Consider the following 13,017-nt stretch of genomic DNA (forward strand, 5'->3'; position numbering starts at 1 on the left):
CGCGAAAATAACCTAAGTTATGGAAACTCAATAAAAGAAAAATTGAGTATAGGAAATACAAAAAGAGATAAGAAAATCCATCAAAAATCGAAGGTAGAGGCTGTCCTAGGTCCTTGAAAAATAAAAAAACAACTTGGACAAAGGACTGCCAGGCAAGATAAAATATTTTCCAAAGCAAGGGGATCAAAAAGTTTTTAATAGAAAGCATGCACACACACACACCAAAGATATCCTAAACCCTTATCCAAAAAAATGGTATTTTTAATTACAATATTTTGTTAACGGCCATAAAAGGCCAAATAATGTCGAGAGCAAACTACCATATAAATAAATAAAAGTATCCAACAAAGGAACCCACAAGCCGGGCCCACACATAGCTTGATTCAAACAAAAAGAGAATTTAAGAGTCACCAGAAATCGGGTCATCACCAAGAGAGGTCGGAGCAGTTGCAGGAAGAGAGGCAGGATCCCCAACAGGAGAGGACAGAGCAGGCTGTTCTTGACCTTGGGAAGGAACTCTAGAGGAACTCGGGAGATCTCCGTCTTGACGAGGAGGAGATTCTATTATCCTCTGCCCCTGGGTTTTGAGGTCGGAATCAATTTCGGGACGGGGAGGAGAAACAATGGCTCCATCCACCACTATCTTATTGGGATCAAGAGAAGAAAGGTCCAGGTTGGGAGTAATAATTCTGACCTGTTCCTTAAAGATCCTCCAGGCTATCTCCGAACCCTCTGTCACAGAGTCCTTCAGATCTGTATAAGCCTCTCGACACCCAACTAGATCCTTTTTCAAATCAAGATTCTCCCCAAAGAGCCTAACGTAATTCTACTTCGCCATCTCCTTAAGGCCCTCCGTCATGGCACACTGGCCCATCAACTTCTTCTCCCTCTCCCGAAGCCGGTCCTTCTCCTCCTTCAACTTGGTAATCTCCTCTTTTAGCCTCTTTTTCTCTTCTTGATAAAGAAAAATGCTTCCCTCAATCTCCTCTACCTTGTGGGCAGAACCCAAAGAGTTGAGGGGAGTCTTCTCCAAAATATCAAGGAGTTTGGTACACACCCCGCCGCCCGGACACTCCCCTGGATTATAACATTTAGATGGTTCTGAACCATAGCATCCTCCATACTAATTGATGTATGGGGAAAGATATGGTTCCAGACAAATTGTGGACCATCGAATGTAGCCCCAGAAGAAGAGCCAGAAATTTTACGCTTCTTCTTTTCGAGCTCAGGGGAAGATCGAGGTGGAGGAGGAGGAGAAGGAAGAGAAGAGGTAGAAGAAGAAGATACTATGATAGGACGAGAGGAGGTCTCCAAGTTGTGAGGAGGAGAAGGAGGAGGAGGAGGAGGAGGAGGAGGAGGAGGAGGAAGAGTGCCAGCAGCCCTTGCAGCATCCACCCGTGCCCGAGACCTCTTCCTAGCATCTTGGACCTTCTGGTAGGAGGAACAGAAATTCTTCTTCACCATTTCTGCAAAATGAAATGATAAAAGAATCAGCCTACAAGTTGGAAATAGCAAAATCAAATCGGAAAATAATAGAAAAGCAGCAATAAAGCTACCTAATTGAGTCTCTACAAAAGTTGGAGACCCCTAAAGAAACTTTTTTGTATCAAGATAAGGGGCTCTTCATCAAACTTCTCGGAAGAACCCCACGACAGTCTCTTCCACCTCGTCCAAGTCATCCAAGCCATATTTCTCTACAGGAGAGGCTTCCGACCAGTAAAGGGGAAATGGGGAGAAGAATTTTCATCCAAGAAAAAGGGGTGGTGACCCTCTACGGCTTGAACTTTAAAAAAGAAGTTTTTAAAATCATGGAAGGACTCATCAAAATGGTTGAAAACTCTCCGAACTTGAATAGCTCGGAAAGACACCCACTATTGCTTATTGTTTTGCCCACTAAAGGGTTTGGTCATATGAAAAAGATAAAAGAAGATTTTTAAAGAGGTCAGAAAATCCAGTGCTTGGCTGACAAGTTGGTAAATCTTCAAGAAACCCTAAGAGTTGGGGTGAAGCTGAGTAGGGGCGACTCGGCAGTGAGACATAACAGAGATCTCAAAATCAGAAAAGGGAAGAAAAACTCCCAGGCGAGTAAAAAGGCTTTCATACATAAAAAAGAAATGAGGGTCCGCATCAGAAGCCCTTCCAAAATAGACCCGGTCTTCTGGACCCGGGACAACTAACTCATACTTAGACTCATCGTCATCAGAGCCACATATTCTATGGTGGGTGTGGAGGTCGGTAATATAATCTGTGTCTACTAGGGGTTCCTCCCCAAGAACAGTAACATCTACCCACTCGAAAATGGAAAAAGTCATCCTTTCTAGTAAAAGAAATAGGAAAAAGGGTGACGAGACCTATAGAAGAAAAGGGAAAAAGATCAAAAATAGGGTCTCTAAAAGGTCCAAAGTAGAGTCACTAGACCTATCAATAGACTCACTACGGATGCGCAAAAAACTCCTCTAAATACGCAAAGAGAAAGTATTTAAATAAAAGAAGAGAAGAGAAAGAACTGACCTTTACTTGCGAAGAAGGGCTGAGGCGACAGTGACTCAGAAAAGGAAGAAGTTTCTTTCGAGCAGAAGAAGTTTCTTTCGAACAAGAGAGTGAAGGCAAAAAGTTTTTCAGAAAGAAAACAAGAAAGAAAGGAAAAGTATTTATAAATACTTCAGGGGCATAATGGTAAAATAAAAATGGTCATTAAAGAGATGTGTCGTTACCAATGTGACTGATCCCCACGTGTAAATACGAAAACTCCTAACAGACCTGACGTTTGATTAGACGCGATTGTTGAGAAATTTTGAATCACGTCGGTTTCGAAAAATTACGTCAGTTCCTCACCATGTCGGCTACAAGCCCGAGTTAAAATACTCGAGTCCAACTCTTAATGAAAAGAGATTATACTCGAGTAGGGGCACTGTTCATACCCTGACCCAACACTAAGGTCCAGGTCCAAACTAAAGGCCCAATCCAAGGATTGATCCTTATTCAACACAGATCTTCTCTCAAGAAGTCGGATCTAACCTTGACCTGCTCTAAGAAAGTCGGGAGTAAAGATTAACTAGCAGATAACACACATTTAAATAAGTAACTATCCCTAAAATCTCTCAACCCACTTCCAAGAGGCATATCCCAACTTTCCTAAGATAAAGGGACGGTTATCTTCCTTAAAAGGTGGAACTACTCTAACGGTGGTTATTGGTTCACCACTATAATACACTAACACCTCTCAGGTATCTCTAAGTTCCAATACTTTCTAAACCTTGCTTAGATCCTTGCTGACTTAGGCGTTGAAGTGTCTTTGCAGGTATCACCCCCGATTCTTTCGCTCATACAAGTCGGGCGGAGGTCCTCAGACATGAAACTAGTCAAAGGGCCTTCTCCTTCGGACGATTTGACCAACCCAACAAGTCTAGTCCACCAATCTCCAGTTATCTATCGTAATAGATACCTTATTTGAAAAAATAAATTTTTCAATTTTTTCTTGTGTTTTGAAAAAAATAATTTAGAGAACGTAAGATTTAGTTATTAATATTTTAAAAGTTTATATAATTATAATAACTTAATTACAAAATATCCTATTATGATTATGATATTAATTTTAATTAAATTGAAGTAACTCAAGTCACAAATAATTAGTTACCAGATTAAAATAACATCTAATTAAAAATTAACACATTATAAAAAATAAATTACATATTATTTTAAAGAGGGTTAGATAAAATTCACATAAATAATTATATTATTTGTAAAAGCACACATCTTTCAAATTATGATATCAATGGATACAAAACTAGAAATTCTAGTCACAAAAAAAAAAAATAGAAATTCTAAAACACGCCTAATAAAAACATGACAACCTTTCCCATCACAAAGAACTCAATTTGATGAGAAGAACCTTAATTTGATCGTAAGTAGGGATGAAAACAGGTCAGGCTTAACCTGGTGAGAAGAATATATTGGCCATAACCTGGCCTGTAGCCTGGTATAGACTTTTTAATGAGTACTAAGATTAGCCTGTTGTTAAATTTGACCTAACCTGAAGTCTATCAATAGGCTTATTTTTTTAATAATAATTAAATTTAAGATATAATTTAATTTTTAAAATTATAAAATATAAAATAATAAATTTTTGAATAATATTGTTACAAAATAAAGAAAAAATATCAATAAATAACTACTATTAATTAAAAAAAGATAATATATATGAATATATTCCCACTTGAGTACTTTCAAAATATGTAACATATCCAAATAAAAGAGTTCATCAGTGACTGATTGATTTATAATAGTTGTTGTCTGTGTTGGTGCAATGCCAGTATCTGTTGTTGGCATTGTTGGTACTGACCGATTAATTTTTTCTCTATTTAAAGAAATAGAATTGGCCAATGGATTACTTCGAGTTACAGATTCAACCATTTCTAAAGCCTATTATAATGCCTAAAAAAAATTAACAGACAACATTATCTCATATTTTTTTTGCTTTCATCATATCAATGGCATAAAGTAAGAACCTTTTAATGAAGAAAAAATTGATAAAATTTTATGTTAAAAAAAGTAGAAATAATATCACAACACAAACAAAAAAATCGAACTCAAAAGATCTTTAACAGAATAAAATTCTAATTGATGAAAAATAATTAATGTTATAACAACAAATATAAAAAATAATGACATGAGAAAGAAGAAGTACGTACAGTCAAAGGAAGAGAAGATGAAGAGGAAGGTAGCTGGTAGGAGCGTGTAAAGTGGAGAAGAGAAAATAAAATGCTCGTGTGTATGTTTATTTCTTTATTAGTGCGGAGGAAAAGTTTTTAGAATTATTTTATTTAATTGACTTTTGATATTCCAACATCAAAGATTAAAGATATTAAGAAAATAAAAATACACATACATAATTAAATAGATAAATGACTAAGTGGATAAAGATATTTTTATAAGATAGAAGACCCAAGTTCAAATCCTTTCAATAGCATTTTTAGTATAATAAAACTTTATATATATTTGCAGGCTCAGATAGGCCCGTCTGGCCTATTTCCACCCTTAATTACAGACACCCACTTTGCACTTTCCCTTCCATCTTCCATTCTTCCTCCTCCATGCGACCATAACTGAGAGAATGGGAGCTTGAGAGAGCCAGAGAGTCAAAGAGCGTCATCCACCATCAAAGAAGATCTCCATCGTTGCTTGAAGTCGTCGCAAGTCATCCATTCATCTCCGTCGCAGACTCGCAGGCGTAGCAAAGAGCAGCATTGTCGTGTAACTAGAAGCCCAGAAGTATCATCCAGTTTGCGCTCTCCACCATCACTCGAAGCCGCCGTCCAGTCAGCCGTGGCAACAAACCCTAAGCGGAGCAGCACTCCAATCGCTGAGCAGCACTCACATACAAGGTTGTTCATGCATGTATGTTGGTACTTGGTAGAAATTTGGCAACAAAATCCAATCTTTGTGATAAGATTTGCCACTCACATACATACATACATGATACATGATGGAGAAATTTTCATTCTACTGCCAAAAGCACGCGTTGCATTTTCTATACATGTTTTTATTTTATTTTATTTTGTTTTGTTTCGTATCTTATGGTGAATGAATGTGTTTTTTGGCATCTTGGAAGCTGATCTTAGATAATTTTATTTATGCCAAAAATATTACATGCCAAAAAGTCTTGAAATGTATTGAAATGAAGAGCAAGTTAGAGATAATTTATGCCAAAAAGAATATTTAAAAATTCACTGAGATGAAGTTTGAAATGGAGAGAATGCAAATGTTAAATATTTTTTGTCAAAGTTTAGAAAGAATTTATCTTTTTAGTTGTGTTTATTTTTTTCTTTCATAAGGAAAAACAATATATTAGGAACACATAAAAGAACTATAAATTATTAAGTTGTTCGACAAAAATATTTTTTCAATTTATCAATAATAAAAAGAATTTTGGAACACATTTTATGCTTCTATATTAGGAACACTCACAAATATTTTTTATATTCACTATAATATTAATCATTATATACTATTCCCATCTTTAATGTTAACCAACCAAATAGTATTTCCGTTTCAATTGTTTTTATAGCCTTTGATTGTTTTTATCTTTATGTATTGCTGTTGCTTTAATAACATAGTATGTTGCTGTTGCTGTTGCTTTAATAACCTAATAGTTGCTTGCTTTATTTTGCTTTCATGACTGTGTTTTAAACTTAGTATGTTTCATAATTTGTTGCTGTTGCATAAATGCTGAAAAGTGGTTTTTTGAACAAATTTAAATGCTGATTTTTTAATAAAATTGTTGTATTTGTTATTCCTTATTATGTATTCATAGTTTATGTTTATAATTTATAATCTATATTATGTTAATGTTTATAATCTATATTGATTTCTTTGTTTTGTATTTATAGAAATTACACCAATCGGAGAAGATAATAATGAGTCTGATGTGGATTCAGATTAAGCATGGTGGCTATTAGGGGTGCACATGGGCCGGATGAAGCCGTGTTTGATGTGACCCAGACCCGACCCGAAATATACACCGGGTCTATTTATTAGACCCGAACCCGGTCCTAGACCCGATGAAACCAATACACTTTCGGGCCACAATTATACCGGGTGAAAACCGGGCCGTTAACATTACATTACGTTGATACCTTCTTGTAAACTAGCATGTAAAAATATCCAAATTTCCAAGGCTCTAACCATTAGTTAACATGGTAAAATTCACTTAGAAAAATATAACAAGAACCAACCATTCTTCAAAATTAAAGCATAACCACAATCAATATTAAAGCATAACCACAATCAATACTAATATTGTCTAATAATACCAAATATTTAAATCAATACAAATAACACAATCTTATGTATTAGTCTAAAATCTTATGCATTCTAAACATAAAACATTAACTTATAGTCTTATAATGACTAATAACACAAAATATTAAGGTTTACAATACTTAAATTCCACGTAAGAATAGTCATGATCCATCACTAATAACACAAAATATTAATTGTGTATGATGACCGGGCCACCGGGCCAACTTCGGGTGACCCGAGCTATGGCCCGGACCCGACCCGAAATAATGACCGGGTCTATTTTTGAGATCCGTACCCGACCCTAAACCCGATGAAATCACTCCAAATTAGTTCCTAAAGTGTTCGGGACCGGGCCGGGCCTTCGGGCCGGGCCGGGTCTGTGCACCCCTAGTGGCTATTTTGATTTTTATTTGGTTTAAAGTGGCTGTTCAGTTTTTAAAGTGTGCTTGTTTTTATTGTTTGCTAGACATTTTTTAATTGTCTTTGTTTTATGTTTTATTGTTGGGACAAGTTGAATTTGTATTGAATTTGGATGTTATATACTCTTATTATTCTAGTTTATTGACAGTTTTAAACTTCATTTTTTGATGATTTAATTCTGATTATTAAATTTAAAAAACTAAAAAAACCGACTAAACCAAACTGCTGCTAGTTTGGTTTCTTTCGATTGCCCTAAAAATAGCAAATCAAACGGTTGCCGTTATTGTAAAACCAAACAGATCGGTTCGGTTGGTTTTCGATCCAAAATCAAACCAAATCGAACCGATTACACCCCTACATGATACATGGATGGTTACAAATAGGGCACACATCCAGATCAATGGTGTCTCTACCGGGATTGCCTAAGAATCCACCAGTGGACACAAACCACTGTTGAGTCGAATAATCATAGTCCTTGAACCACCACAAAGCAAAGAGCTCCGGGAACAACCTAAATTGTCTTGAAAGTCAATGTTGAGATCCGTATCAACACAAACAATGTTGAGATCCACAGAGTGTTCAACTAAAGGACAACTCTATGGTACCTATAAATTTTGTGTTTAAATTATCTAAGTGTTGAACGATGGAATTCACTTTTTTATAAAATTAAAATATGTGTATTTTGTAGATAGCATATAACACAATTCAATTAATTTTGTTTTTATATTATTGGAGTTATGATGTTTATAGCTACTACAAGTGCATTTAAATATATAAGCTTCACTATAAGAAATTATCGGATTAGCGAAAAATTTCCTTAATGTACTATAATATAGTTCACACTTCACACATCCTTCAATGTTTCAAAAACAACCAATTAATAATGGATTTTAATTTATATTGCTTCACATTATATTACATATAATTTTTCTTTCAAGAAAAAAAAAAACGAAATTGCATATCAAGCTGATTGTAGAACAAAAATTCTCATAAATTCACCAGCGCCAAAATAAAATAACCGAGATAAAAGAATTAGAAAAAAGTGATTACCTTTACACAATTGGAACAGTAAGAGGGAAGAAGTTTCGAGAAGGTTTCACAATCCGTGCTCGAAAATCTAATTGGAAAACCTTTACAATGGTATTAGAGAGAGAGAGAGATAGAGAGAGAGAGGGAGTTCGTATGATAGGATAGGGTGTGTGTGGAGCACTCGATTTCTTTCTCTTGGAAGGGTTGTAGAATCAGATCAGAGAACAAAGAAATCAAAAACAGAGAACAAAACAAAACCTAAAAACATATATGATTTGAGAAAAAGAGCGTTTTTATTTACCTCTTTGAAACAGATCTGATTTGTTTCTTCTTCCGTGAGCTGGCCTCAATGCAAATGAAGAAGACGATCGGAGATGGCGTCGACTATCGGAGAAGACGACGCCGACGGTTAGGTTGGAGGAGACGTCAATGCGCGCAGAAGATTGGAGGAGACGAGAATGATGTGGGTGGCTTAGGGTTTTTTTTTTTTTGGACTGGGTGGGTGGCTTAGGGTTAGGTTGGGTAATTTAGATAATATCTTTTTTAACTTAGCGACCGCTTTTGTGACTGATTAATTTATAAAATCGGTAATTGATTTAAAAATTAGCAACCGATTTAGTGACCATAATCTTAGCGACTGAATTAGTAACCAACGACGTTATTCTACTTACCTATAAATCGGTTGCAAAATCGGTCGCTAAATTAAAAAATAGCGACCGATTTTGTGACCAAGAGTTCCAAGGACATTTCTTCTTTTGTTTTGGTTGCTAATTCGGTCGCTAAATTAAAAAATAGCGACCGATTTTAGCGACTGTTTATATTTTAGTTGTATGAAATTAGTCGGTCGCTAATTCGGTGGCTATTAGTGACCGATTATGTTAATCACTAAAATCAGTCGCTAAATTAACAATTAGCAATCGATTTAGCGACCAATAATTTAGCGACTAAATTAGCGACCAAACAGTTGTTCACCCTATTTTACTATCAGTTATAAAATCAGTCACTAAAATAAAAAATAACGACTGCTTTTGTCACCAATAATTCTAAAAACATTATTTCTGTTTTGGTTGCTAAATCGGTCACTAAATAAAAAAATAGCGATCAATTTTAGTGACCGATTTTATTTTAATTGTAGTTATAACTTATCAATCATTAATTCAGTTGTTATTAGAAACCAATTTTTTCGGTTACTAAAATCTATTTTCATTTTATACTTTCTTGTAGTGCTTGAGTGTAGGGTTAACAATTGGGTCTAATTCAATGGTCTAATTAGTGTGGAATGAGGTCAACTGGTCATTGATTTCAACTCATACAATTGACTAATATATAATAATAAAGATTTAATTTATCAATAACTCGAAATACACTTGCTATGCTTGTTTCTCTCTCTCATCAGCCACTTGTTTGGTTTTCTAACTTCAATTTAAGTGTCATGTTGGTATTTAGGGTTATGTTAGGTAATCGATAATTTTTTTAAACAATATAAATAATAGGTCTTAAAATTGGTCTAATTCAAATAAAATACACTATACTCTAAATTATTCACCTAAATATTAATATTAAAAAAATCATCCACATACCTAGTGAATTGAATATTCGATATATACATTGTTTACATTATTTAATATTTCATTTTTATTGTATAATGAAATATTTTTAATTTCTAAAAATTTGAACTGAAATGTTAATTTCTAAAAATTTAAGGTGCATTATTTGTAAAATATTTTTAATTTCTAAAAATTTGAACTGAAATGTTAATTGCATCTTATAACTTATACATAAATTGAAGTACAAAACTAGTGCATTACTGTATTATTACACCATATTTCAGTTTGACAAATGTCACGTCAAGTATTAATTGGTGAAGATAATACATTTTTTAAAAAAAATATTTTTAATTAATTTAAATTAGTTAAGTAATTAACTCACTTATCCTACTTTATACATGTAATAATTTATTGACCAGAATAAATTTTTAAATGAAATTTAAATCCGTAGTGCGGATTAATGGCTCCGGCATTATTATTACACTAAACATTCATAAAGATTGTTTGGTAAATATTGGAGTCGGATCTTTTGCTTCACACAGGTTGGAACCAAACTTTGTATGGAACATTGCTAAGAGCTAAACGCTTATTACCAAATTGGTCGACATATATCCCTATGTCACTACATTTATAGTAACAATCTTTGCACACACTTGGACAATAAACTAGCTTATAACCATTCTCATACTTCCTAATCTTGAACCAATTAGCAACAGTTTTTCTACCAGGGTTTCCGATAACGCCGTCGATGGTCAAAAACCTCTGTCCGGTCGAGTTATCACGGCTGCCAACATTCCACACTGTGGACTGAGGACACATCGAATCGCCGTATGCGAAGTTAATGTTGAGATCTGTGTTGACACGAACAACGCCTTTCTTAGAGTTAACTGGGGTAAACACCAATGGTAGGCCTTTGGAGTCATTGGCAAATATAACAGCAAGAGGACATGTGAATATACCTATGCTAGTGAAGGCAAGGCCACCTATTACATTCGGAGAAGCAGGGACAAAATGGTAATTTACGCCGGCTCGAACGACCTTGCCGGATGTGTCAACCACTTGTTCCGGTGCACCACCGGCTGAACCTAACATTGGTTTTGTGATCAAGAAAATAAGAAGGAACAATAGTGCCATAAATGTTGTGTTCATGTTGTACCGAACTGTTGTAGTCAAAGAAGGTGTAAGAAGAGATTGAATTTATAGACAGGAATGGATCTACGTTAACATATCTAGCTATCTATAATCTGTGGGTATGTGATTTATAAAAAGTAGTCTTAGATTTCAACTCATACAATAAGATACAACTGGCCATGTGAAGGATTCAAAATTTCAAACTAAGCTTCGTACTATACTTGTGATGGTATTAATGAACATCATATTTTTCTATATTTTTTGGTCCTTTGACTTCATCATTTCGTATATCGTTTTGACATATTCTAAATTTCCACCTAAATCAAATTAAAGCAATTGGGAACAAATATATTTAGTGAGCATTATTCTATATTACCAATATATTGGAGATTATGTTATGAGTTTCATAGTATCAATATCAGAAAAAGAGTCCTACATTGGAAAATTAACTTACAAAAAATCTTGTAAAGTTTGAATTTTCCTATCATATGAACTAGTTTTTGTGATAATAGTATTCTCATTACATTAGTGCTCTCGTTAAGAGTCAGTCAACTGAAAAGCGTTATTTGTAAAAAAATTTTTAACTAATAAAATTTATTTTGACTAATAAAAAATCGAGTAAAGTGTCATTGATGCCAACACTTCAAAAACAATGTATGTTATGTTATAAATTTCGTGAGAATAATACTTAAAACAGAGTCTCCACACAAGGCCAACACCTAAAAGAGAATTTTATAAAATTTTTAACACTTTGTTTGGATGGAGAATGAAAAATGAGAGGAAAGAAAATGAAAGGAAAGAAAATAAAAAGAAAAGTTAATTTTTTTATGTTGTTTGAATGAAGAGAAAATAAGTGAAAAAAAAAATAGAAGAAAATTTTTCTTGTGTTTGAATGAAAGGAAAAATAAGAGGAGAGAAAATCATAACTAAGTGAAATTACGTTAATACCCTTCTTTATATTATATATAAATTATAATATACCAATGTATTTAAATTATTTTTCTAATAAAAAAATTATTCAAATTATATTTCAAAATTTTAACATATTTTTTTCATTAAAAATAATATTTTTTGAATTTATTTTTATGAATTTATTCTTTTCTATTATCTTTTAATGATATTTATAAAATAAAATATTATTAAAAATACGTGTTTTTCTTTTTAAAAAAATTAGGAATTTTGATTTGTTATTAATGAAAGGGTATATATGTATTTTTACACATTTTTACACCTTCATTCCAATTTTCTTCGCAAGTTTGGACAGAAAAATTTTAACTAGGCTCCACCTAAGTTTTTTTATTTTCCATGCAAGTTCCGCCTGTTAATTCAAATAAGAAAAAAGTAAGTTTTCATCAATTTTCATCTTCTCCCTTTTCTTTCCTAACAAATTTCTTTATACCAAACAAAGTGTTCTCACCATATGAGTTAATTTTTTTTTTTTCAATGGTTCTCCAAAATCTCGTAGTTAATTTACATTGTACCTCCTTCACCTTTACTAGCTACTTCAAGTCCTAATAGATCTGAGTCGTCCTCTTCAGCTTTGTGTATGTTTAGTATTCATGACTAATTCTTGAATTTTTGTTGCCAATGCTAAGCTGTGATTGTTCAATCTGAACTTTAATCTGCAATTTTTTTGTCATACAAAATGGTCGTAGTTGAGATCACCAAATCACTTCAAATATTAGATAGAATGATCAATGAAAACACAATTTTAACGGTATTGAGAAAGGATTCACTAAAATTAGAAAATTAGGGATATAAAAAAAATAGAATTCATAGAATAAAAGAAGAAATGCAAGAAGCGGAAAAAGTATCATAAGACATTTCACAATTTTCATATTCACTCCCCTGTTACAACTTTTAATACTCGTGTTTATATTACTTCTAGTTTTGTACGAACACTTAGTTGCTAATTAATTAAGTGGCGGAGTAGACAACATGCTTTTATTCTCTATATAGTTGTAACACTACTATATATAAAGTTAGTATTCAAGTTCACATTATAATAAAATAATTTATTTAATCATCATAAAATCAAATACAAGAATAAAAGACTTTGTTTACAAACCCCTTCAAAATAAAAAGGATA

The 13,017-nt window shown here is 33.5% G+C and overlaps 1 protein-coding gene across 1 annotated transcript; it reads right to left on the reverse strand.

Moving 5' to 3' along the window:
• Positions 1–10,235: 10,235 nt before the first annotated feature.
• LOC107489943 (miraculin) lies at positions 10,236–10,958 on the reverse strand. The gene has a single exon (XM_016110705.3). The coding sequence runs from the start codon at positions 10,944–10,946 to the stop codon at positions 10,332–10,334; it is 615 nt and encodes a 204-aa protein (XP_015966191.1). The 5' UTR covers positions 10,947–10,958; the 3' UTR covers positions 10,236–10,331.
• Positions 10,959–13,017: the final 2,059 nt, after the last annotated feature.

The sequence above is a fragment of the Arachis duranensis genome, chromosome 5, assembly GCF_000817695.3.
Source record: "Arachis duranensis cultivar V14167 chromosome 5, aradu.V14167.gnm2.J7QH, whole genome shotgun sequence".
NCBI classification, from domain to species: Eukaryota; Viridiplantae; Streptophyta; class Magnoliopsida; order Fabales; family Fabaceae; genus Arachis; species Arachis duranensis.

What these genes read in the sequence shown, in the direction of transcription:
- LOC107489943 (XM_016110705.3), bottom strand. Translation starts at nt 10,946, where the DNA reads ATGAACACAACATTTATGGCACTATTGTTCCTTCTTATTTTCTTGATC.